Genomic DNA, 22,327 nt, shown 5'->3' with positions numbered 1-22,327 from the left:
TAAAAAAAATTTAAAAATGATATCTGAATTTTGTTAAATACCTTATTTTTCTCTAAAAAAATCATTTTTTAATACTAAAAGTGTTTTCCAAAAGCACTGTCAAGCCGACTATAAATCAATTCTTCAAAGCATCAAACTGTTAGAGATGTTTTCCATTGGATTTATTTGAGACCTATTATTAAGACTTTTATCCATTCTTCAAAATTGTATTTCCCCTTCAAATATTGTTTTTGGCATTTTAAGAAACTCTCTTAAATAAAACTAAAAGATGAAACCATTATAAATGGTGGCTCGTTGGATTAGAAATGAAGGAACTTGAGCTCAATCTCACTCGAGTATAGGAGGAAAGGCAAATATATAACCAATGGAAGACATGTTTTCACTTTGAAAATAAGTGTATATATATATAATGTACAAATAATATGTTCCTATAAGCTATATAGGATAAAAAGCAAGAGTACCACGCCTCCCAGAAGTGTTGAGATCCAAAATAGAGCATCGACAAGTGGTGGGATCCAAAATAGAGCATCGACAAGTGGTGGGATCTGACATGGAGCCCAATAAAAAATGCGAACAAGAAGCAAGAAGCTAAGAATAGCGATGAAAACCAAAGAACGAATCTTAATGTTGGATATGGAAGGGTTTGGCTGCCTCTCAAACCATTCTAGGTCGTAGGCATGTGCGTTGGTACTTTCTGCGTCATCAAGGGTGCTACTTCTAATGTACACAGGACAAACTCCGCAACGCTTCACAATGCAGGACTCCTTGTCCGTACGAAATGAAAACTTAATGCAACTCCATTTCTCAGGAGAGAAGCCGAGAAATGATGGTACATAGGCCAGCCACATATGATCTGACGCAATTGTTATATGTTCAAGTTGTTCAGTCCAATCATCAACGAAGGAGAAGGAAAATATGCCATTGGATTTCAATTCCGAATTAAAAGCACCGCATCGCAAGTCACAGTAGGTTATCCAACCACTTGTAAGGGGCTCTTTCTCGGGCGCTACAACAGCAGAAAAAGCAAAACCCAGAAAGTAACTAGAATACCAATTTTGAGATACCTGTATATTTATTTCATGCCCTTCGCTACGATGCGCAAACCAATCCGGTATTCCACTTCCAGGAAAAACAGTGCTGAATAGGACATGAACTACTGGGCTTTGCTGCAGGACAGAAACCATGATGATTGTAAGAGAGATCCCATATACCCTACTGTTTTTGGTAATAAAACATCAATTTAATTTTTAAAATTTATTAAAAAATTGCACTCTGATGATTTCATTCAAATTTATCATTTTCTTTTTATATGGATAACCACAAAAAAACAATCAAGTACAAGGCCTCGATAAAATTGTATGTCGGTACCAGTAAAACATTTTTCTTGAAAATATGAAAAACTAGTAATAAACATTAATCTTATTTATATATATATATATATATATATATATATATTCAAGTTGCAGCCATAGAGAACTTACTTCCTCAAAAGTGGACCTCCATTTCTTTTGGTCAACATGGGCTGCCATACTCTGTAAATCACGCTCCATCCTACTTTGAAACTTGGTTAGTTTGAAGCAATTTCCAAACATAGACCTTCTCAATTGTGAGAAAACTGATTGAGGGGAGATATCTTCCAGGGATTCGCAATTACTTGCATTTATAAATTCCAAGCTTGATGGAAGCACTGGCAATGCTCGTAGGCTCTTGCAATTTTGCAGCTCAAGCCTCCAAAGATTACGAAGTTGATCCAATGTCCTTGGCAAAGCATCTAAGTTCCCTGAGTTCACTTCACATTTTCCAAGATCTGAGCAGCCAGAAAGAGAAAGGGTCTCAAGAAGTGTCAATTGACAAATGCTGCTTGGAAGACTCCAAAGCTTTCTGCAATTTTTTAAATCCAATAGAACAAGCTCAGTGGCATAAGAGATTGAGGAGGGGAGTTCTGTTATAGCAGTCCCATCTAAATAGAGCTTGGATAAGCATGGCATGTGCTGTGCTATATCAGGAAACTTCTCTAACTTTGGGCAACCAGAGAGAATGAGAGTTTTGACGGATACCAACTGACTGAAGGCTCCTGCATCTTCCAGTGATTCGCAATTTCTTGCATTTATAATGGCCAAGCTTGATGGAAGCGCTGGCAATGCTCGTAGGCTCCTGCAATTTTGCAGCTCAAGCCTCCAAAGATTACAAAGTTTATCCAAGGTCCTTGGCAAAGCATCTAAGTTCCCCGAGTTCACTTCACATTTTCCAAGATCTGAGCAGCCAGAAAGAGAAAGGGTCTTAAGAAGTGTCAATTGACAAATGCTGCTTGGAAGACTCCAGAGCTTTCTGCAATTTTTTAAATCCAATAGAACAAGCTCAGTGGCATAAGCGATTGAGGAGGGGAGTTCTGTTATAGCAGTCCCATCTAAATAGAGCTTGGATAAGCATGGCATGTGCTGTGCTATATCAGGAAATTTCTCTAGCTTTGGGCAACCAGAGAGAATGAGAGTTTTGAGGGATACCAACTGACAGATGCCTGGAAAATGCTTAAGGTTTATGCAGTTTTCCAAACTCAAGAGAGTGAGTTTGTCCAAGGTTCCAAGGGACAGGTGAATTTTACACAACTGTGTACAACCATCCAGAATCAAGCATTCAAGATTGGTGACCCTTGAGAAATCTGGAGTTTCCGTAAGGTATTTAGAGTCACTAAGATCCATATATTTTAAGCTTTCAAAAACCTGTAACAAAAGACAAGTGATTATAAATAATTGCACTTAATTATGTACATAACATATTATTCCCTCTCCCCCACCCCCTTAAAAAAAGAATTGAGAAAAGAAAGAAAAAATACAAGTAAATCAACCATACCTTATTTCCTTCCCATAGCTGAGTAAGGTGGCTATTAGGCATGCGGAGACACACAAGATTCTTAGACTTAAAATCAGATGGCAATAATTTCAGAGGATAATAGTCCCAAAAAAGATACCTCAGCTCATCATAATGAAATTTAAAGTCATCAGAAATGTGTACTTCACATTGCATTTGAGCAGCATCAATTTGAAGCACTCTAAGTTTAGTCATCTTGGCAAAGGCTGCAGTGGTAAATCGTATTTCCTTTAAGCCGTGCAAATCAAGGTCTATAACTTCAACCTTTTCAGTTCCCTACAGAAAAGCATGCAAAAAATTTATAAAAAAAAGAACAAAAACATTCACTAAAACTATGTACATGCACAAATGGTTAAATGAAAATGATATTTTTGAAGCTTAAAACTTTTTATGAAAAATAAGTTCATGTATTTAATCCTCACCGTAAGGTTTTCTAATACATGACAGATATCTTGTTGCATCCATAATCTGCTGCGTTTGCCAGGCTCTTCAGGAAATGTTTGGCGAACAATTTCCTTACCCATTTCTATAAGTAAATCATGGATATGCAGCTGATCATCAATATAACTTATGAGTGACTTGTCAATGAGAGTTCTTATTCCACTAATGGGGAAAAAGCCACAACTATTTAGTATATCTATTACAAAATCTTTCAACTCCCCCCAAAAAACAAATGCAATATCTAGAAATAAATTTTGCTGATAATAATCTAACTCATCAAAACTTGTTTGAAGCACGTTTTGAATTTCCATATTAGGGATTTTTTGTAGTTTATTCAATTCACACAACCATTCATCTTTGCTTTTCTTACATAAAGAAGAACCTAAAACTTTAAGAGCCAGTGGAAGGCCTTGAGCGTAAGCAATGACATGATCAATAAGCTCTATAACATCTCTTGAAGGGGTGTCATTTCTGAAGGCATAATGGTTGAAGAGCTTAGTAGCTTTTTCATCCTGTAATTTCTGGACCTCATATACATCATTCACACCATATGCGGCCAACAAATGTGTATCCCTAGTCGTTATAATGATTCTACTTTTTGGACCAAACCAATTAGGCCCTCCCACTAAATTTTCTAATATTTCTCGGTTGTTCACATTATCAATAACAATAAGGACCTTTTTGAAGTGTAATCTTGCCTTCAACGAAGGGGCTGTCACATCAATATTTTTATCCCTCAATACATTTGAAAGAAGTAGCTTCTTTAAATCTTGACCTTTTCTTGCCAAATCTGCTACATCATCAAGAAAGCAACGATCTTCAAATTTGTCAGAAATTTTTTTATAAATAGCTCTAGCAAGGGTAGTTTTCCCTATTCCGCCCATACCCCAAATTCCAACCATGCGAACATCATCTGCCTCTAAACATAACAACGTTTCCACTTCTTGAATATGAGAATCTATCCCAACCAGATCCTCAGTATCACTTGTTAATGTGCTGAGCAATTTATTCCAAATATTCTCAGCCACTTCCTTGATCAGCAGCAACTCATTCCTGCCATAGTTGAAGCACAAAAATGTGATAAAGTCTACCAAACCATAAAGAGGATATCAAAAATAAAGAAAATAGGAGAAGATGTGTAGGTCTAATTATTGTAACTCATATATAAATAGAAATATTAATCACAAATTAACAATGTTTAGAATAAAAAATAAACATTAGAGTGAAAAAGGGTTTAGATGGTTACTTATTCTGTGAATCCCAGCCTGATAAATATGCAACTTTAGTGAGAGCATCCTTCCAAATCTTCACCCTCTCCATATTCTCCATATTTTTTTTATGTTTTGCTAAGGCTTCTCCAAATTTTCCCCTCTGTTTTCGCACATCCGCCGGATCCACATGGTAAAAAATTGGGAGAACCGTCTGTCCCTTGTTTTCCTTGCATTCCAGTATCTTTACAAGCTCCTCTAAACACCACCTAGAGGATGCATAATTTTCTGACAAAACAATGATAGAAAACATGGAGTTCTCAATAGCTTCAACAAGGGCAGAAGATATGACTTCGCCTCTCTCAAGCTTGTCATCATCGATGAAAGTGTAGATTCCTTTCTGGCACAAGGCGTGATAGAGATGGGCAGTGAAGTTATTGCGAGTGTCTTCTCCTCGAAAGCTGAGGAAGACATCATACTTGTGTTGAGAAGAAGAAGAAGAAGAAGAAGAAGAAGAAGAAGAAGAAGAAGAAGAAGAAGCATCAGCCATCGCCGAGGTACTATGAGTGATGAATTCTAAATGATCCTGTAGGAAAGAAAAAGGAGGTACAATTGATTACATAATTCCAATTTTTCCAATCAACACCCAATAAACATAGCAAAAAACGTGTAATTACAATTTTAATTCTTTGAATTATCAAATGAAAAGTGAATAATAACGCTGGATTTGCTTGATTGCAAAGAAGAAATACGCAAGTGAGGCTCAATTAAAGAATACACCTGTGAAAAATCTGAACAAGAGAACGGTAAGCAACAGTAACCAAAAACATTGACGGATGATGTCGATGCAGATGCTGATGTAATTGAAGCCAAGCCTCACAACAGAACTTCTGCAACAAGAAGAGAAAAAGCTCCACCTATATGCAGTGAGTAGCAGGAAAGCACATGAAAGGATACAAGCAAAGATGGAGGCCGTGATACTTGCCAGAAAGTAGAAAGTAGAAAGAAGAAGCAGCAGAAAATGCTTGGTGAGTTTGCTTCTTCCAAATGAAATTACTTCTCCCAAAAAAAGGTATCCATGTAAAAGAGAAATAGGTAAAGTTAGAGAGAGAGTGATAAGATGTTCCCCGTGTTCTTGAGTGTTCTCATCTCTTCTTTACATTGCGGAGGGAAATTCTTTGCACTATGAGAGGGAAAATCAGAAAATGGGAAAATCGGTCTAACAAAAATTCGACATGACAATTTTTTTATTTTTTGGTCATTTCCATTTCAATATTTTTCAGATATTTCCGGATTTTATCCCCATATGATTTTTCGGATGGATTTCAAAGCCAAAACCAACCCCCATAAATTCTAGGATTTCCCAGAAACCAACAAAACATAAACATTAACACAAAAGACCAAAAATGCAAAAAATAAAAAGAACAACAAAAACTGAAACCCTAACTTGAAATCTCTACAACAACCACAGATCTGGATTTTGGCCTCAGTCAGTAATGTTTTGATCTTGGAAGGGTGAAATAGTTCAACCTTAGTGAATAAAAGTTTGGATCTTGGAAGAGAAACAGAGAACAAGAGGGGAAGAGAAACAGAGAAGAGAATAGGAGAAGGAGATCGAGAACTGAAAAGAGAAAAGGAAATAGAGGACCAAAAAAATGAAATGAAAAGGAATTGCTGTTGATTTCGGTCCCAATATATAGATATATGTAAAGCGGGCCGGCGGCAAGAGTGGGCGGCTGGCGCTGGAGCTTAGACAGGGGCGGCCGCGAGGGGAGGGTTTGGTGGCGGTGGGAAAAGCAAATTTTTATACTCAGAAAAACGGCGTCGTTTTGAAGCCAGAAGCATCAAAACGACGTCGTTTTGATGGGGTTAAAAGAATTTAAAATGATTGAACCATCCTACTCGCCGATCCAACCCTTAGTTCATCCGATCCGATCCGGTTCAACCATTCTGTAGCTCAATTAACCCGAACGTCGGCAATCCTACCGGCAAATCTCGATTTTTAAAACCATGTGTAAAATAGTAAAAATTAATAAATTTCTATAAATAATTTAGTTTGATTTATTTTAAGAATTTTTTATCTTTTAATAATTATTAAATATAAAATAAAATTTAATTTTAAATAAAATTATAATATTCTTTAAAAAAATATCATAAATATATCATTAGTAATTAATTTTTTATATTATTAAAAAAATAGATCACAAATTTTCAAGTATAATGCATTATTATTTGATATATCATTAATTTTATTTTCATAAAATCTAGTTATTGATATTTATCGATTTATGATATTTTGATAGAATAATTTTTCAATTATTAAAATCGAACATATTTATAAAATAATCATTTATTTTTAAAAAATTATAAGAATTTTAAAATAGAACATTTTTATTTTTTTTATAAAGTGTGAATGTGAAAATTATTTATATACTTATAATATTAAGTTAATTAAAGAAAATATTCAATTTTAAAAAACAAAAACCAACATCAATAACTTTCAAATAAGTTTTTCAGTTTGATTGTTTCTTAAAAATTATTTTTATTAACTCAAGAACAATTGTTTAGCATTTAATTTTCAAACATAATTTTATTTCTTAAAAAAAAAAAACCATTGTTGAAAATTAGATCTAAAACTCTTTTTGATAACGCCAATCTCATATGAGAAATAAGAAAGCAAAAGTAATTGAAAAAAAAAAAAAGGAAAAGAGAGAGATGAAAAAGTTGGGATTAGACGCCACCTAATCATTAATAGAGATAATAAATATTAAAAAAATAAAAAATCAGCCACTTGCAACCATATCAGAAAAAATAATAAAAAATGCAATCACTCTTAGTGGAATCAATACGGAGAGATGAAAAAAATTAATTGTAATAATGATTTATTTGTGTAATTTATGTACTTCAACGTACAAAATACGGATTAGTATTATATTTCTATATTAAAAAACAAAAAACACATATAATGTTTTATATAAACTATAGATAAATATTTGGTATTCATTAAGGTTATATTTGATTTTGGAAAGCTTGAGAAAAATTACAAGAAAAAGAAAATAAAAATAAAAATAAATTTAAAGTTAATAAATTATTACTTATTTTAACTTTTTGATATAAAAATTATATATTTTGAAAATATATAAAGGGAGAATTATGTTTTGGGGGTATATGGACCCTCAAATTAACAAAAGGTCCATATAACTCTTCAAATTGAGTTGAAGGATATGAAATAGTAACGGACAAATATACCCTTTAAGAACACATATAAAATATTTTATAAAATTAAGTTAAATAATTTTTTTTCAAAAATACTAAATTAAATAAAAGTAGTTTTCAAAAATATTAAATTAAATATTTTTTTTCAAAAATATTAAATTAAATGAAAGTATTTAAAAAAATATTAAATTAAATAAATTTTATTTTTAAAAAATATTAAATTAAATAAAAGTATTTTAAAAAATATTAAACTACATAAAAGTATTTTTTAAAAATATTAAATTAAATAAAAAAATATTAAATTAAATAAAAGTATTTTTCAAAAATATTAATTTTTTTTTCTCAAAATCAACAAAGGGCATTTTTGGAAATATTGAAGGATGATATCCTTCAACTCAATTTCCATACTTTCATTGGGTCTTGGGCTCAATTTGAAGAGTTACATGGACTTTTTGTTAATTTAGGGGCCCATCTACCCCTAAAACATAATTCTCCCATATATAAATTTATAATTAAATTTAATTTTATATATATATATATATATATATATATTTTTTTTTTTTCTATAACACAAACATATATGAGAAAATCAAATTTACCTAAGATGAGAGTAAAAACTTTGAACAAATGGCTTGTTTAATTAGCTTTAAGGAACAAGATAATTTTACCTATTTTAGATGAGATCATTGTAAGGAGCCCATGGATTCTGACTTATCACTCTTATCTAAATGTAAACTCTCCATAAAATACACTAATCTAATTCATCAATCAAAAGTGTAATTATTTATTTATTTTGATAGGTAAATTTTCCCTACAACGAACATCCCACAAACCCTTCCCTTCCCATCTTTTCACCATTACTTTTCTTCTAGTCATTCTTGGAGCCAACAACTATGAGCAACCCACCGGAAACTACCATCCCAGTCCCCAGGAGTTTCCAATTATTGGTGGCCTCCACATGCTGGGAAATCTTCCTCACCGCAACCTCAGCCGGCTAGCCAAGAAGTATGGCCCCATCATGTTTATGCGACCTGGGTTTATTCCAACAATCATAGTCTCATCGCCCCAAATCAACAAGCTATTCCTCAAAACCCATGATGTTGTCGTTGCCAGCCCACCTAAACTCCAAGCCTTCAAAGACCTGACCTACGGGATTAAGGGGAAAATTGTGTACAGTAGAGCTTCTTAGTACTGCAAAAATCAATTCCTCTGCCTGAATGAGGAAGGAGGTGCTAGGGATGTTGGTGCAGTCACAAAAGAAATGGCAGCAGCTCTAGAGGTGGTCGATATTACTAAAAAGGTTGCTGATGTTATATTGTCAAAATATCGTGTATCGGAGGGTATCAACACAATATTTTATGGAGAAATATCGACGATATTTCAGGATAAATCCCGAGAAATCGGCGATATCTTGTGATAGATCGGCGATAAATCGACGATTTTTCCCGATATATCGCATGGTCAACGCGCTACAGTGAAGTCAAAGTGTTACAATGCCGCTACGTGCAGTCTAGTTACCATTTGGGCTAACTTACCCTTATTAAATATTGTGCACTAAACTTATATATATTTAAACTCATTATATAAAGAAAATATTAAAAGAATATTTTAAAGAGCAAATTAATTATAATTATTTTATAATTAAATAAAAATTTTCTTTTAATTGATTATCAAAAATATAAAAATTATATAATTTTCTTCATAATATTTTTAATATCATTAATAATTAATTAAATATTAAAAATTTATATATATATATCATAATTTATTTTATATTATTTAATACAATTGAATTAAATAGATCATAATTTTAATATTAATATATATTTTAAAATTAGACATATTATAATCAAATATCATAATATTAGATGTAATTTAATAATAAATATATACTTATAAAATTCATATTTTTATCAATGCATATGATGTTATTATCAAATAAGATAAATTATGTTATATATATATATATATATATATATATCAAAATTTTCAATAAAATAACTTTAAAATATCTATTATACTTCTAATTATATTATTATGAGGTTTTCCTTATATTTTCATGAGTTTTTAACAATTTTAAGTTTATTGATATTTTTTTCCAAAATATCCACCGATATATCTGATATATTTGTAAAATCGAAGTATCGATATATCCGTAATTACCGATATTTTCATCCTTGGATGCAACAAGAACGAGATGAATGACTTGAAAACCCTTGTAAACCCTTGTTCGAGAGAGCACCAGGTTGGCAGGAACCTAAAAAATGGGAAAAAGAACCGTTAATGACAGGATTTTCCACAGATGTCTTAACATTTAAGCTTCCCTAGACGATTGTGTTAAATACTCCATATAGAGCGAAGAAAAGCAACCTTCCCATTTACTGTGGCTGTATGATTTGGCTGTGTAGAAAAGTATAGACATATAGCCTTGTTTGTATCGAGATTAATCATTAATTACTTTCATAATTTCAGACAATATATTGTAATGCAATTGTAACAAATCCACTGGCTTTGGATTACCCTTGATAATTAATCAATAGATAACAATTCTGGGGCATCTTTAAGTTTTTCATAGCACTACTGTAAACTTGTGGTAACGAACAAGTGAGAATTATATACCAAAAAGTTGTGAATCTCTCAGTGGTGACGAAATGAACAAAAGAGAATATTGAGGTAAAGCATGGAAATACCAGTTTCATTCTTCAATGATTTTGTCCCTCTGTTTGGTTAGCTGCAATCAATGAGAATTTCATCTTCACTCCGACTTATTGAACAGGGGTACCCCATTAACAAAGAATACACCTGAATTCTTAGGATGGGATCTGGATTGGATAATCATTGGATTCTGCATTTCAGTTGACACAGGCTGAGTTTTCAGTAAAGTAGCAATCGCAATGTTGCTGCAATTGGTTCAGTTTCAAGCAAAATCTTCAATCCACAATTTTGTTAGAATAGGTAACTTCGAATTTATATGGTTAAAGTCCCATGCATATAATAAAAAAATACAACTATACACCACAAAATGATGTAAACTTGTGATAAGAAATGAGTAACTTACTAAGAAGTTGAGAGATTCCTTTCACAATGCCCTGTTCCCATTTGAATAAAAGATGCGGTCCAGGAAATGAGCAAATAGGAGAGTTCTTCACTATGAAAGGGAGAATTTGTATATTTTGAAATTCAAAGAGTGGGAGAAAAGATTTATGGAGATTCAAATCATCCTTTGCTCTTCCTCCTTTGTTATCCATTTTTCTATCATGGGTTTCTTCCCTTCATCCCAGAAGAAAATCAATCCAAAAGCAAAAGTGGATCTCATTTCAAGATTTTTGCTCTCTTCTTCCTGTGCGCTGTTGCAGGTGTGTGTGTCATTGCCACTGCATTTGCCCTCATCCACTGTTCCTGCATGCGTGCAGTACCTTCTGCTAGAGCTTGGTCCTCTTCATGAGTGTAGCAGTAATCAATACTCTTTGATTCCAAGTCCTCATTCGAGTAGTCACTGCTACTGAGATCGTCAGCAGTGTGGTACTCATCTTCATTCTCTAATTCTAAGCTTGTGTAGGAGCAGCCACTTCCACTGGGTTCCCTAGGGTCAAGGCTACTCCCGGCTTTGCCATCTTCAGGAATTGAGTGGTCAAGTTCTTCAAGGATAACACTTGAATGTTGAGGAGGAGAGATGTGTTGGATCATTGTTGCATTGTTGTCTCTAACATCTTCAGCGTATACTAGCCGAAACCCACAACTCTTCACTGTGTTGCGAGAACCAGATATCACAAATGAAACGGTAATAGCCTCTGAGTCATCCCAGCTCTTGCATAAAGGTGCAGGCGCATATGCCATCCATATATGATCTGACTTAATTAATCCATCTTCAAAACGGTGAGGGATGAAATCACTCATTCTAGGCAGGCTATACATTCCACCACGGGAACTTATGCCATATGTTAAATAATGCATCTCTTGATGGATCAGATCCTTGAGACCAAGGACAGCACAAAGAGCAAAACCCAGAAAGTTACTATTATTCCAATTACTTGGAAGTGGCTTTCTAAATTTACACCCCTTGTTCTGATGGCTGAACCAATCCGGTATTTCACTTCCAGGGATTAAAATCCTGAATAGAAGGGGCCTTCCATGATCCTATACAATCAAAGTCATGATGACATTGAGATCAAAGAAGATTGCCACAAATTAAATTAGGGTTCACTTAGGCACTACATCATTATATGGATTTTTTTTCCAGAAACAAAAATTTCAAATTTTCTACAAGATGTGTTTGATTGCTATATTTTGATTTTCAAATTTTAATTATAATATTTTTAAAACTTTGAGGAAACAAAGAGAAGTGGAAACTTCCTTTCATTGCAAAAGACAGTTTTGGAAAGTACAGCAAAACTTCAGGAATTCTACAAGGTTAAGGTTTCCTTCCTGTTCATTTTTATTTTATTTTATTTTTTTTTCTGATTTGAGATATTGTTAACATATGAATGATTGTTCGAAGAAAAAAATAGATAAAGGTTAAATTATGAACTAATAAATAAATATGTTTTATCTTAAAAGAACTCGAAAATAGAATAGAAATTGTTTTTCCACAACATATATGTTTTTCCATATTATCAAAATGATGACATCATATAGAGAGAGAACATACCTGAGGATAGCTGGATCTCGATCCAAATTGGTGAATATTTACCACAGTCCCAAAACTAGATTCCATGTTGCTTTGATACTCCATTTTGAAACAATTGGTAAATATAGCATGCCTAAGCCCTGTGTAATGACAATGATTTGAGATTGTCTCCAATGATATGCAATTATGTGCATTTATTACTTCTATGCTTAATGGAAGCTCCGGTAAGGCCCCAAGCCTCCTGCAGTTTAGCAACTTAAGTACTGTCAGCTGAGGAAATTGACTGATGCTTGAAGGCAGACTAGCAAATTTGTTCCCACTTAAATTTAACTTCTTCAATGACAACAAGAGGCCAAGGCTACTCAATTGTGACCCATCCACTATATTGCAGTCACTCAAATTTAGGTCTTTTAAGGAGCCTAAAGCTGACGAAGGAGGCAACAAGAAATCAGGGGAATTCAGTCCTTTACATCCATGAAAAGATAATACTTGAAGGTTTCTCAAATCAGCAAAGGAGGTAGGCAAAGCTCTTATAGGAATTCGGTCTGCATAAAGCTTCCTTAACCGTTTTAATTTCCCAAAATTCTGTGGCAAACTTTCAAGCTTTGAGCAATCAGAAAGTAGTAGGGTTTCGAGAGATTTCAAATTACAGATACCATTTGGAATACTTCTGAGCATTTTGCAGTTTGTACGTTAGATCCAATATAACAAGCCCGGTAGCATACTCAATTGATGAGGGTAGTTCTTCTATAGCTGTCCCATCTAAAAAGAGCTCTGATAAACGTTTCATATACCCTTTGATCTCAGGAAACTTCTTAAGTTTTGAGCAACCAGAAAGGATAAGGATTTGAAGAGATTCTAACTCAATACTCTCTGGAAAATCCATAAGTTTTATACAGTCTCTTAAACTCAAGAAAACTAGTTTCTTAAGAACTGAAAGGGATGGGTGAACTGAACTCAATTTAGTACAACCTTCAAGAACCAACCTTTCAAGATTGCTAGCCCTTTCTAAATCAGGGATTTCCACGAGGCATTCAGAGTGACTGAGTTCCATGAATTTTAATTTCTCAAGAACCTGTGATGAAAGAAAAGTGGATAAAATAAATTAACTTTCAACTTTACATATTATCCAAACAACATAAATAAATTAATCATATATACCTTAATTCCTTTCCAAAGTCGTTTGATGTGGTTATAAGGCATGCTAAGTTCAACTAGATTCTCTGGGTTAAAATCATGTGGCAATGATTTCAAAGAGTATCCATGCCAATATAAGGATCTCAAATCATCAGAATGAAATTTAAAGTTCTGAGAAAAGTGCACTTCACATTGCTCCGTTTTGAAAGGGCATTCAGAGTCTTTGCAAATGTGAGATTTGTAGACTTTGAGCAGCCTAAGTTTGTTCATCCTTTCAAATCCTTTCGAGGTAAAGTGTATCTCTTGCAAATTTGACAAGTCAAGGAATATGCCTTCAACTTCTTCCGTTCCCTACCAACCAAGAGTGAAGGATAAGTGAAAAGCATGCAATATATATATATATATATATATACATATGAAAAAGAAATTTTATGCACATCATCCTCACCGTATTCTTTTTCAATACATGGGAGACATCCTTATGCGACCACAACCTGCTCCATTTTCCAGGATCCTTAGGGGATTTTTCGTGAACAACTTCCATACCCATATGTTGTATTAAATCATGCATTTGGAGCTTGTTATTGGAAATAGTTAGGAAAGATTTGTCAAGAAGAGTTCTTATTCCAGAAGAAGGAAAGAAGCCACAACCCTCAAATATGTCCTGTACATAATCTTTATCCTCTCCCTTGAAAAAACATACAATATCAAGAAACATATCCTTCACTTTATGATCTAGTTCATCATAACTTAATCGAAGTACTTGGTTGATCTTTGGATTAGGAGTGTCTTTTAGCTTCTCCAAATAACTTTTCCACTCATGTCTCTCCATACCGAATAAAAATGAGCCTAAAATTTTGAGAGCTAAAGGAAGGCCTTGAGCATAAGTAGTTACTCTTCTTGAGAGCTCCATACAATCATAATATGGAAGTTGATGTTTTGAGGAATAATGGCAAAGGACCTTCATGGCTTCATCATCATTTAATTTTCTGATCTCATAGTAGTTCACTAAATTTGAAGTTAACAATTGTTTATCATTTGTCGTGACAATGATTCTACTTCCTTGCCCAAATGAATCTTGATTTTCAGTTAAGTATTCTAGTACCGCCTGATCTTTCACATCATCAAGCACAATAAAAACCTTTTTGGAACAAAGCCTTGCTTTAATAGAAGTGCATCCTCTTATATTCAACTTTCCATCATCCACTAATAAAGAAAGAAGTTTTTGTTGAAAGCCAATTAAACCTTGTTTTTTGAAGTCTTCACCAACATTTTGAACAAATGCAGAACTTTCAAATTGATGACAGACTTTCTTATAAACAGCATTAGCGAGTGTTGTTTTACCAATGCCAGCCATGCCCCAAATTCCTACTATGCGAACATCAGATGACTCAAAACAAAGCAGGGATTCTACTTCTTTTATGCGAGGAAATATTCCAACTAGGTTTTCTTTATCACTTGAATACATTCTAAACAATTTGTTTGAAACATTGGTGATGATCTTTTTAATGAGCATTGACTCATTCCTGTCACAGTGAATAAATAACACATATGAGTCTAGTAGATCACAAAAGATGGTAAAAAAAAAAATTAAATGAGGTGAGATCATTTTATTCATTGCAACTATGGAAATTAAGAATAAACTACATTAAGATAATTCTTATAAGTATTGATTCATAAACCGATTATATGGTAACTATTACTTGGAATAAAGCATACCAAGTAGCAATGCTAAAAAAACAATATAATAATAATAATAATTTACATATTCAATGAGTCATAACCAACTCATCATCAACCTTTTTTTGGTAATTCTAACTCTTAGATTATTCTAACTCTTAGGTGATATTTGGATCTTGGAAAGTATAAAAGAAAAAAGAATAATGTTAAGAATTTTTTATTTATTTAATAGGTTGTACTATAGAAAAAAAAATTGATCCGTATGAAAAACACCAAAGAAAATAGAATAATTAAAATTAATTAAAAATTTATATATTTTCGAATTATTTGACTTTTATATCAAAGAGTTAAAAAATAAAATGAGTTTGAAGAACTATATAAAAGTAATTTATTTTCTTTCATTTTTTCTTTCCTTCCACTTTTCTTCTCTCTTTTCTTTTCCTCACATTTTTTCTCAAATTTTCTAAGAACCAAACATAGTTTCTTTTTATTTTTTTCGCTTGTATTTTCCCTTAAATTGTCTAGAACCAAACATAAACTTAATGAACAAAGTCAATGAAAAGTGTGATAATTGGTTGCAAAATAAAGACCGATTCATGTTATGGGTGTATCAACAGAGCAATTCAGCATGCATATCATCACGTATAAATAGCTAAAATGAGATTTAGAAATTTACTTATTCCGGGAATCCCAGCCTGATAAATTTGAAACTTGAGTGAGAGCCTCCCTCCAAACCTTAACCCTCTCCAAATTCTCCAAGTTCTCTTGATGCTTAGCCAGTGCTTCTCCAATTTTACCCCTCTGTTTGCGAACATCTGATGGATCCACGTTGTAGAAAATTGGGAGAACCCTCTGTCCCTTGCTTTTCATGCACTCTACTATCTTCACCAACTCCTCCAAGCACCACCTAGAAGATGCATAATTTTCCGACAAAACAATAATAGAATACATTGACCTCTCAATCGCTTTAAAAAGAGCTGGAGATATGGCTTCACCTCTTCCCAGCTTGTCATCATCGATGAAAGTGTTGATTCCTCTCCGGCACAAGGCGTCATAGAGATGGGCAGTGAAGTTATTGCGGGTGTCTTCTCCCCTAAAACTCAGAAACACATCATAACTCCACTGAGAAGAATAAGAAGCAGCAGCCATCGTTGAAGCAGAAAGAGCAGAACAGAGAATGAAAATTTTGAGATTTCAGCTCTCAATTCGAAATTAGCCTGTTCCAAACACCAAAATTTGATGAATTCAAAAAAACCAACCAAGAAAAATCTTATTTCTTGAATTATCAAACAAAATTGAACAATAAAATATGTTACATAGAAATAGTCTCTTGATGCTTTAATACGACACAAATCACATGGTGAAGAAATCCAAGCCAGAGCCAAGAGTAGGTTAGTTGGCATAGATTAAAGTCAACTATATTATATAAAATGAGACTAAGCAATTTCACCCATTCATTATCAAAAGCTAACTTCATAAGTTGAGCATAGGCTTTGGTTGATAGGATAAGATGAGATAAAATAAGATATGTTTAGGATATATTCTATGAATTTGGAAATACTTATTCTAGAATATAATTTACAATGAAAAATGATATCCTTGAATATAATATGCCATGGACATAATATCTTAAGGTAATATATCTGATATAATATGTTATATTATACTTACGTATGATTTATAAAATGGATAAAAATGTATAATGAAGTATATATTATTTTTCAACATTTAAAATAAAATTTATACTACGTTCCCATATTTTCTATTAAAAAAAATGAATATTTTCTTATGTCTAACAATAGTAATGATTAAAATATTTAGATTTTATGAATAATGTTTATATTATTTTATTTAATATATAACAATAATTCATGTATACAATAATTTATGATAGATGAGATATGTATATCCTATATCTTACTTTAGGATTAACACATCCCATGTAAAAGGCATATACAAAAAAATAAAAAATAATATATTTCACTATTTATGCTATCTCATGTTTGGTTAACTAAGGGATATGATAATTTATTTCATCACTTATCTTATTACCAACCAAACATGGGATAGAATATGCAGTCCTTTCTCATATCTTATCTTATGTTATATTCGGGTAACGAAACATGACCATAATGTTCTATGAAAAAATGTTACTTGATAAAATCCAATTAGTCACTTTTAGCATTTGATTTTGCATAGATACCTAATTTTTCAAGATCTTTTTAATGAACAAAATTTCTTTACCTAATGTTTGACTCTAGAATTGTGTTAACATTATTTTCTTAAAGGAAAAATCTATAGCATCTACTCCATCTACAGATGGAGTCCTAGGTTTGAGATCTCAACTCTAAATTGATCTATGCAAATACAAATGCTTGGTTGGTTTATATAATTCCCAATACCACACAACAATCATGAAATTGAATAATACGTCTAAATATGTTTACTAATTTGCAAAGGAAATAAATAAACAAATAAATTAAAAATGAAGAAAATAAAAAGGGAAAACATATGACATGGGTGGTAGGTCTAACCCAAAAAGGATTTTAATTTATTTAGTGGATGTTTGGTAAATTAATTTAATAATTTAAAGTGATTTAATAACTTAATTTAAGCAATTAAATAAATTAAATATATTTGGTAAAATAACTTAATAGTATAATTTAAAATAAAAAACAACTTTAAGTAATAAGTAAAAACAGTAAACACAACGCTCTACTTTTTACTTTTTACTCATTGGGCTACAACTTTAAACTCAGCTTCAGCACTACTTTTAGCCACAACGCTCTACTTTTTACTCCGCCAAGTCACAAGATTGCCTCCAACAAAAGTACAATACCCCAAAGTTGATCTCCTATCAATTACACTTCCTGCCCAATTTGCATCAGTAAACACATCCACTTGGAGATGTCGTCGATTCTCATATAGAAGTCCTTTTCTTGGAGTCCCCTTTAAGTACCTTAAAATTATGTACACTACATCAAAGTGTCCCTGATTTGGTGAGTGCATGAATTGACTCACCATGCTTACAACAAAAGCAATATCAGGACGAGTATGAGAGAGATAAATAAGTCTCCCAACTAGGCATTGATATTTCTCTTTGTCAATCACCTCTACTGGACTTGCTGGTTGGAGTTTTAAATTCAGTTCTATAGGAGTTTCTGTAGCCTTGCATCCAAGTAAACCCGTTTCACTTAATAAGTCAAGTATATATTTTCTTTGAGAAATGAAAATACCTTTCTTAGATCTAGCAAACTCCATACCAAGAAAGTATCTCGGGGACCCAAATCTTTTATCTCAAATTCACGAATTAAAGCTTTCTTCAATCTTTCAAGTTCTAGATTGTCATTACCAGTTAGAATAATGTCATCCACATAAACTATCAACACATCAATCTTTCCTTCTCTTGAGTGTTTATAAAATATTGTATGGTTAGCTTGACTTTGAATATATCCTTGAAGCTTGATTACTTTTCCAAATCTTTCAAACCAAGCCCTAAGGGACTGCTTAAACCATACAAGGACTTCTTTAATCTACAAACTTTTTTTTCTAGCTTTTCTTCGAAACCTAGTGGTAAATCCATAAGCACTTCTTCCTCCAAATCGCCATTTAAGAAAGCGTTTTTCACATCTAATTGGTGCAAAGGCCAATTAAAATGTACTACATGAGAAAGTAAAATCCAAATGGAATTGATCTTTACAATAGGTGCAAAGGTCTCTTGGTAGTCAATTCCATAGGTTTGTGTGAAACCTTTGGCTACTAACCTTGGCTTATATCTTTCAATGCTACCATCGGGCTTACACTTGATTGTGAAAACCCACTTACATCCCATTGTTTTCTTTTCCTTAGGTAAATCAACAATTTCCCATGTTTCATTTTTCAAAAGAGCATTCATTTCCTCTTGAATTGCCGATCTCCACTCTGAGTGTCCTAGTGCTTCCTGTATAGTTCTAGGAATGAATAAGTGAGAGATATTTGAAGTGAAAGCTCTATATTTTCCTGAGATTCTTTGATAATTAAGACAAATATTTGGCAATGGGATATTTGGTACAACTCCTAACTCCTTTTCGGATTGCAATAGGGATATCAAGATCAAAAATAGGTAAAGGAGTGGAGTCCATAGGAAGATTACTTGGATTTTGAGAACTAGGAGTTGATCGATGATCAACCATGCTCAAGATTGACTTGATTATTCTCAGTATTAGAATTAAACCGAAGCCTAGTATAAACACGAAGTTTAGTGGACATAGGTTGTAGAGTTTCTCCCCATGTGATGTAATTTGATTTGGCATAGATAAATCAGTATTTCTCCATTTTTCACTAATTAAAACATCTGTTTTTTGATTTATTTCAGGAAAAAAAATACTAAGTTTTGGTTGTTCTTGTTGCCAAAACTAATCTTCATTAGAGTTCTCCCCCCGAAGAGTAGTTTTGTTATAAAAGGGAATATTTTCAATAAAGTTGACATCCATACTAACATGAATTTTCCTAGTAGTAGGATTAAAACACTTATACCCTTTTTTTTATTAGGAGCATAACCTAGAAAAATACATTTTTCAATTCTTGGATCAAATTTGGATAGAAAACGAGTTGGCACATGGACGAACACTGTACATCTAAAAATTTTTAAGGGTAAATCTGACGTGAGACGTGTGTTTGGAAAAGTATTCTTAAGAGTTTGTAAAGGTGTTGCATAGTTTAGAACCCTTGTAGGCATTCTATTAATAAAATAACAACTTGTTAAAATTGCATCCCCCCAAAGGTATGTAGGAATATTCATATGAAACATAAGAGCTCTACCTACTTCAAGTAAATGTCTGTTTTTACGTTCTGCAATTCCATTTTGTTGAGGAGTGTCCCTACAAGTTGATTGATGTAAAATACCTTTCTCTAGCAAAAAATCACCTAAACAATCATTATAAAATTCTATTCCATTGTCACTCCAAAGAATACTTATTTTGGTTTGAAATTGGTTTTCAACCATAGAATAAAAATCTTGAAAGAGTTTTGCAACCTCAAACTTAGAGTTCATTAGATAAAGCTAGCATAGGCGTGTATGATCATCAACAAACCTGATTGAGCTAGAGATGTTATAGGAGTACAAGGAGTCGGTGGAGCAGGTTTTAGCAATTGTAGTAGTTGGTCTAATTATTATTTACTCAATGAGGGTGTCTTGGCAGCATGTGCTTTAGCAGGGAAACTATTAAAGTTGCCTTGCTTATTAGTCTTCCATTCAACGAGCTTCCAATCAACTGGCTTCCCATGTAATTTCCAGTGGGTTTCACAAGTGTGGCGTGGTTTATTACAATGATCACACAAACTCTTAGCTTATCATCCGGATGATGCTGGTTATTAGGATTACGAGAAGCCGCTGTTGCAGTGCCCAATAAAGCTGAGTTTTCGACAGGTCTAGAGAGCTTCTTCCCATGCATAACATTCCTCCGGCTCTCCTCATGACACACTATAGAGAATACTTCACCTAAAGAAGGGAGAGGTTGCCGACCAATGATTTTACCCCGAACTTCATCAAACTCAACATTAAGCCCAATTAAAAATTTGAATATTCGTGAAATTTCTACCATTTTCTTAAAATAGTTACAATCATCCATATTTTTCCACTCATAGTCATTAAATAAGTCATGATCCTGCCATAAACCCTTAATGACATTAAGATATTTGGTAACTAAATTCTCACCTTAACAAATATAGCCCAATTTGAGTTGTAACTCATAGATTTGGGACTGATTTCCAAGGTCTGAATAAATTTGAATAATGTTGTCCCAAAGAGTTTTGGTAGTGGGATAACACATATAATTCAAGCTAATCTCCTCCTCCATGGAATTTACTAGCCATGCCATGATCATGGAGTTTTCTGCATCCCAAGTGGCTTAGCTAAGGTCCATCTTCGTTGGTTCTTTGGTGTCACCAATCAAATAACCAATTTTGCCTCGGCCCCTATTGTACATCCGAACATATTGTGACCATCTGAGAAAATTGTTCTCATTAAGGCGGATTGTGGTGATCTGGACAGAGTGGGAATGAGAATTGGATGTGGGTAATTTTTGAGGAATTGGAACCAACAGTAATGGAAGGAGTAGATTCAGAAATTTCTGACATTGTAAAGAGATAACAATAGAAATGAAAAGGGAAGAAGAACATAACTGGAAAGAATGAGAGGAAAAGGAAAGGGAATAACCAATTAACTTGGCTCTGATACCATGTAGAAAAAGGGAAAAAATGTCGTATATTATTTGAATAAGGAAGGGAAACATGCTTCATTTTATAGAAAAGTTACAACAAATCAAACTAAATCTATAGCTATACACCCAAATTTCTAGGAACAAAACAAATTTAAAATATACAATTTATCCCTAAAAAATAGGTAACAACCAGATTAGAAAAATTCTATATGATTGAGATTCTCAACAAAAGGTTAAATTATGAACTAATAAATAAATATGTTTTATCATAAAAGAACTTGAAAATAGAATTGAAATTGAAGTCCTTGGATATTGTCACTTGGAATGGTGAAGCCACAACATACTTGTTTTTCCATATAATCAAAATGACGACATCAGATAGAGAGAGAACAAACCTGAGGATGATACCTGGATCTCAATCCAAATTGGTGAATATTAGTTACCACAATCCCAAAACTAGATTCCATGTTGCTTTGATACTCCTTCATTTTGAAACAATTGGTAAATATAGCATGCCTAAGCCATGTGTGATGCCATTGATTTGAGATAGTCTCCAATGGTATGCAATTATGTGCATTTATTACTTCTATGCTTGATAGGAGCTCTGGTATCGCCTGAAGCCTCCTGCAGTTTAGCAACTTAAGTACTGTCAACTGAGGAAGTTGACTGATGCTTGAGGGCAGACTAACAAAGTTGTTCCCAGTTAAATTTAACTTCTTCAAGGACAACATGAGGCTAAGAACACTTAGTTGTGGCCCATCCACTATATTGCAGTCACTCAAATTTAGGTCTTGTAAGGAGCGTAAAGTTGATAAAGGAGGCAACAAGAAATCAAGGGAATTTGAACTTTTCCAAAGCAGAAGCGGGAAAGCAAAGGTTTGGTTCTTTACAGCCATGAAAAGATAATACTTCAAGGTTTCTCAAGTCAACAAAGGAGGTAGGCAAACCTC

General features: G+C 33.1%; 1 protein-coding gene, 1 long non-coding RNA gene and 1 pseudogene across 4 annotated transcripts; all 3 read right to left on the bottom strand.

The window, feature by feature from the left end:
* Positions 1 to 340: 340 nt before the first annotated feature.
* Positions 341 to 6,295, bottom strand: LOC100853815 (disease resistance protein RUN1). Of its 3 annotated transcripts, XM_059734361.1 has the most exons (7): positions 5,503 to 6,295; positions 5,298 to 5,407; positions 4,556 to 5,103; positions 3,291 to 4,362; positions 2,851 to 3,144; positions 1,482 to 2,720; positions 341 to 1,166 (listed from the first exon to the last, which is right to left on the bottom strand). In XM_059734361.1, exons 3-7 carry the CDS (start codon positions 5,065 to 5,067, stop codon positions 429 to 431), a joined length of 3,855 nt encoding a protein of 1,284 aa, XP_059590344.1. In that variant the 5' UTR covers positions 5,068 to 5,103; positions 5,298 to 5,407; positions 5,503 to 6,295; the 3' UTR covers positions 341 to 428. The 3 variants fall into 3 exon arrangements, with proteins under 3 accessions (XP_059590344.1, XP_019073762.1, XP_059590343.1); XM_019218217.1 differs by having other exon boundaries at positions 5,298 to 6,295; XM_059734360.1 differs by having other exon boundaries at positions 4,556 to 5,407.
* A 3,643-nt stretch (positions 6,296 to 9,938) lies between these two features.
* Positions 9,939 to 11,504, bottom strand: LOC109122058 (uncharacterized). The gene is made up of 3 exons (XR_002029499.1): positions 10,792 to 11,504; positions 10,424 to 10,578; positions 9,939 to 9,990 (listed from the first exon to the last, which is right to left on the bottom strand). It is a non-coding gene; the product is annotated as an uncharacterized LOC109122058 (long non-coding RNA).
* Positions 11,505 to 11,640: 136 nt separating this feature from the next.
* Positions 11,641 to 16,387, bottom strand: LOC100251637 (disease resistance protein RUN1-like; annotated as a pseudogene).
* Positions 16,388 to 22,327: the final 5,940 nt, after the last annotated feature.

This window comes from Vitis vinifera, chromosome 18 (assembly GCF_030704535.1).
Source record: "Vitis vinifera cultivar Pinot Noir 40024 chromosome 18, ASM3070453v1".
NCBI classification, from domain to species: Eukaryota; Viridiplantae; Streptophyta; class Magnoliopsida; order Vitales; family Vitaceae; genus Vitis; species Vitis vinifera.
Note: the sequence above shows the minus strand (reverse complement) of the source record. Positions and strands in the feature narration are given on the sequence as shown.

Bases quoted from the DNA above. Each gene is read 5' to 3' on its own strand.
- LOC100853815 (XM_019218217.1), bottom strand. From the start codon at position 5,067: ATGGCTGATGCTTCTTCTTCTTCTTCTTCTTCTTCTTCTTCTTCTTCT. The intron at 4,363-4,555 runs GTAACCATCTAA...CAACTATGGCAG, and splicing joins GGCTGGGATTCACAGAATAA to GAATGAGTTGCTGCTGATCA. The intron at 2,721-2,850 runs GTATGGTTGATT...CTTTTGTTACAG, and splicing joins AGCTATGGGAAGGAAATAAG to GTTTTTGAAAGCTTAAAATA.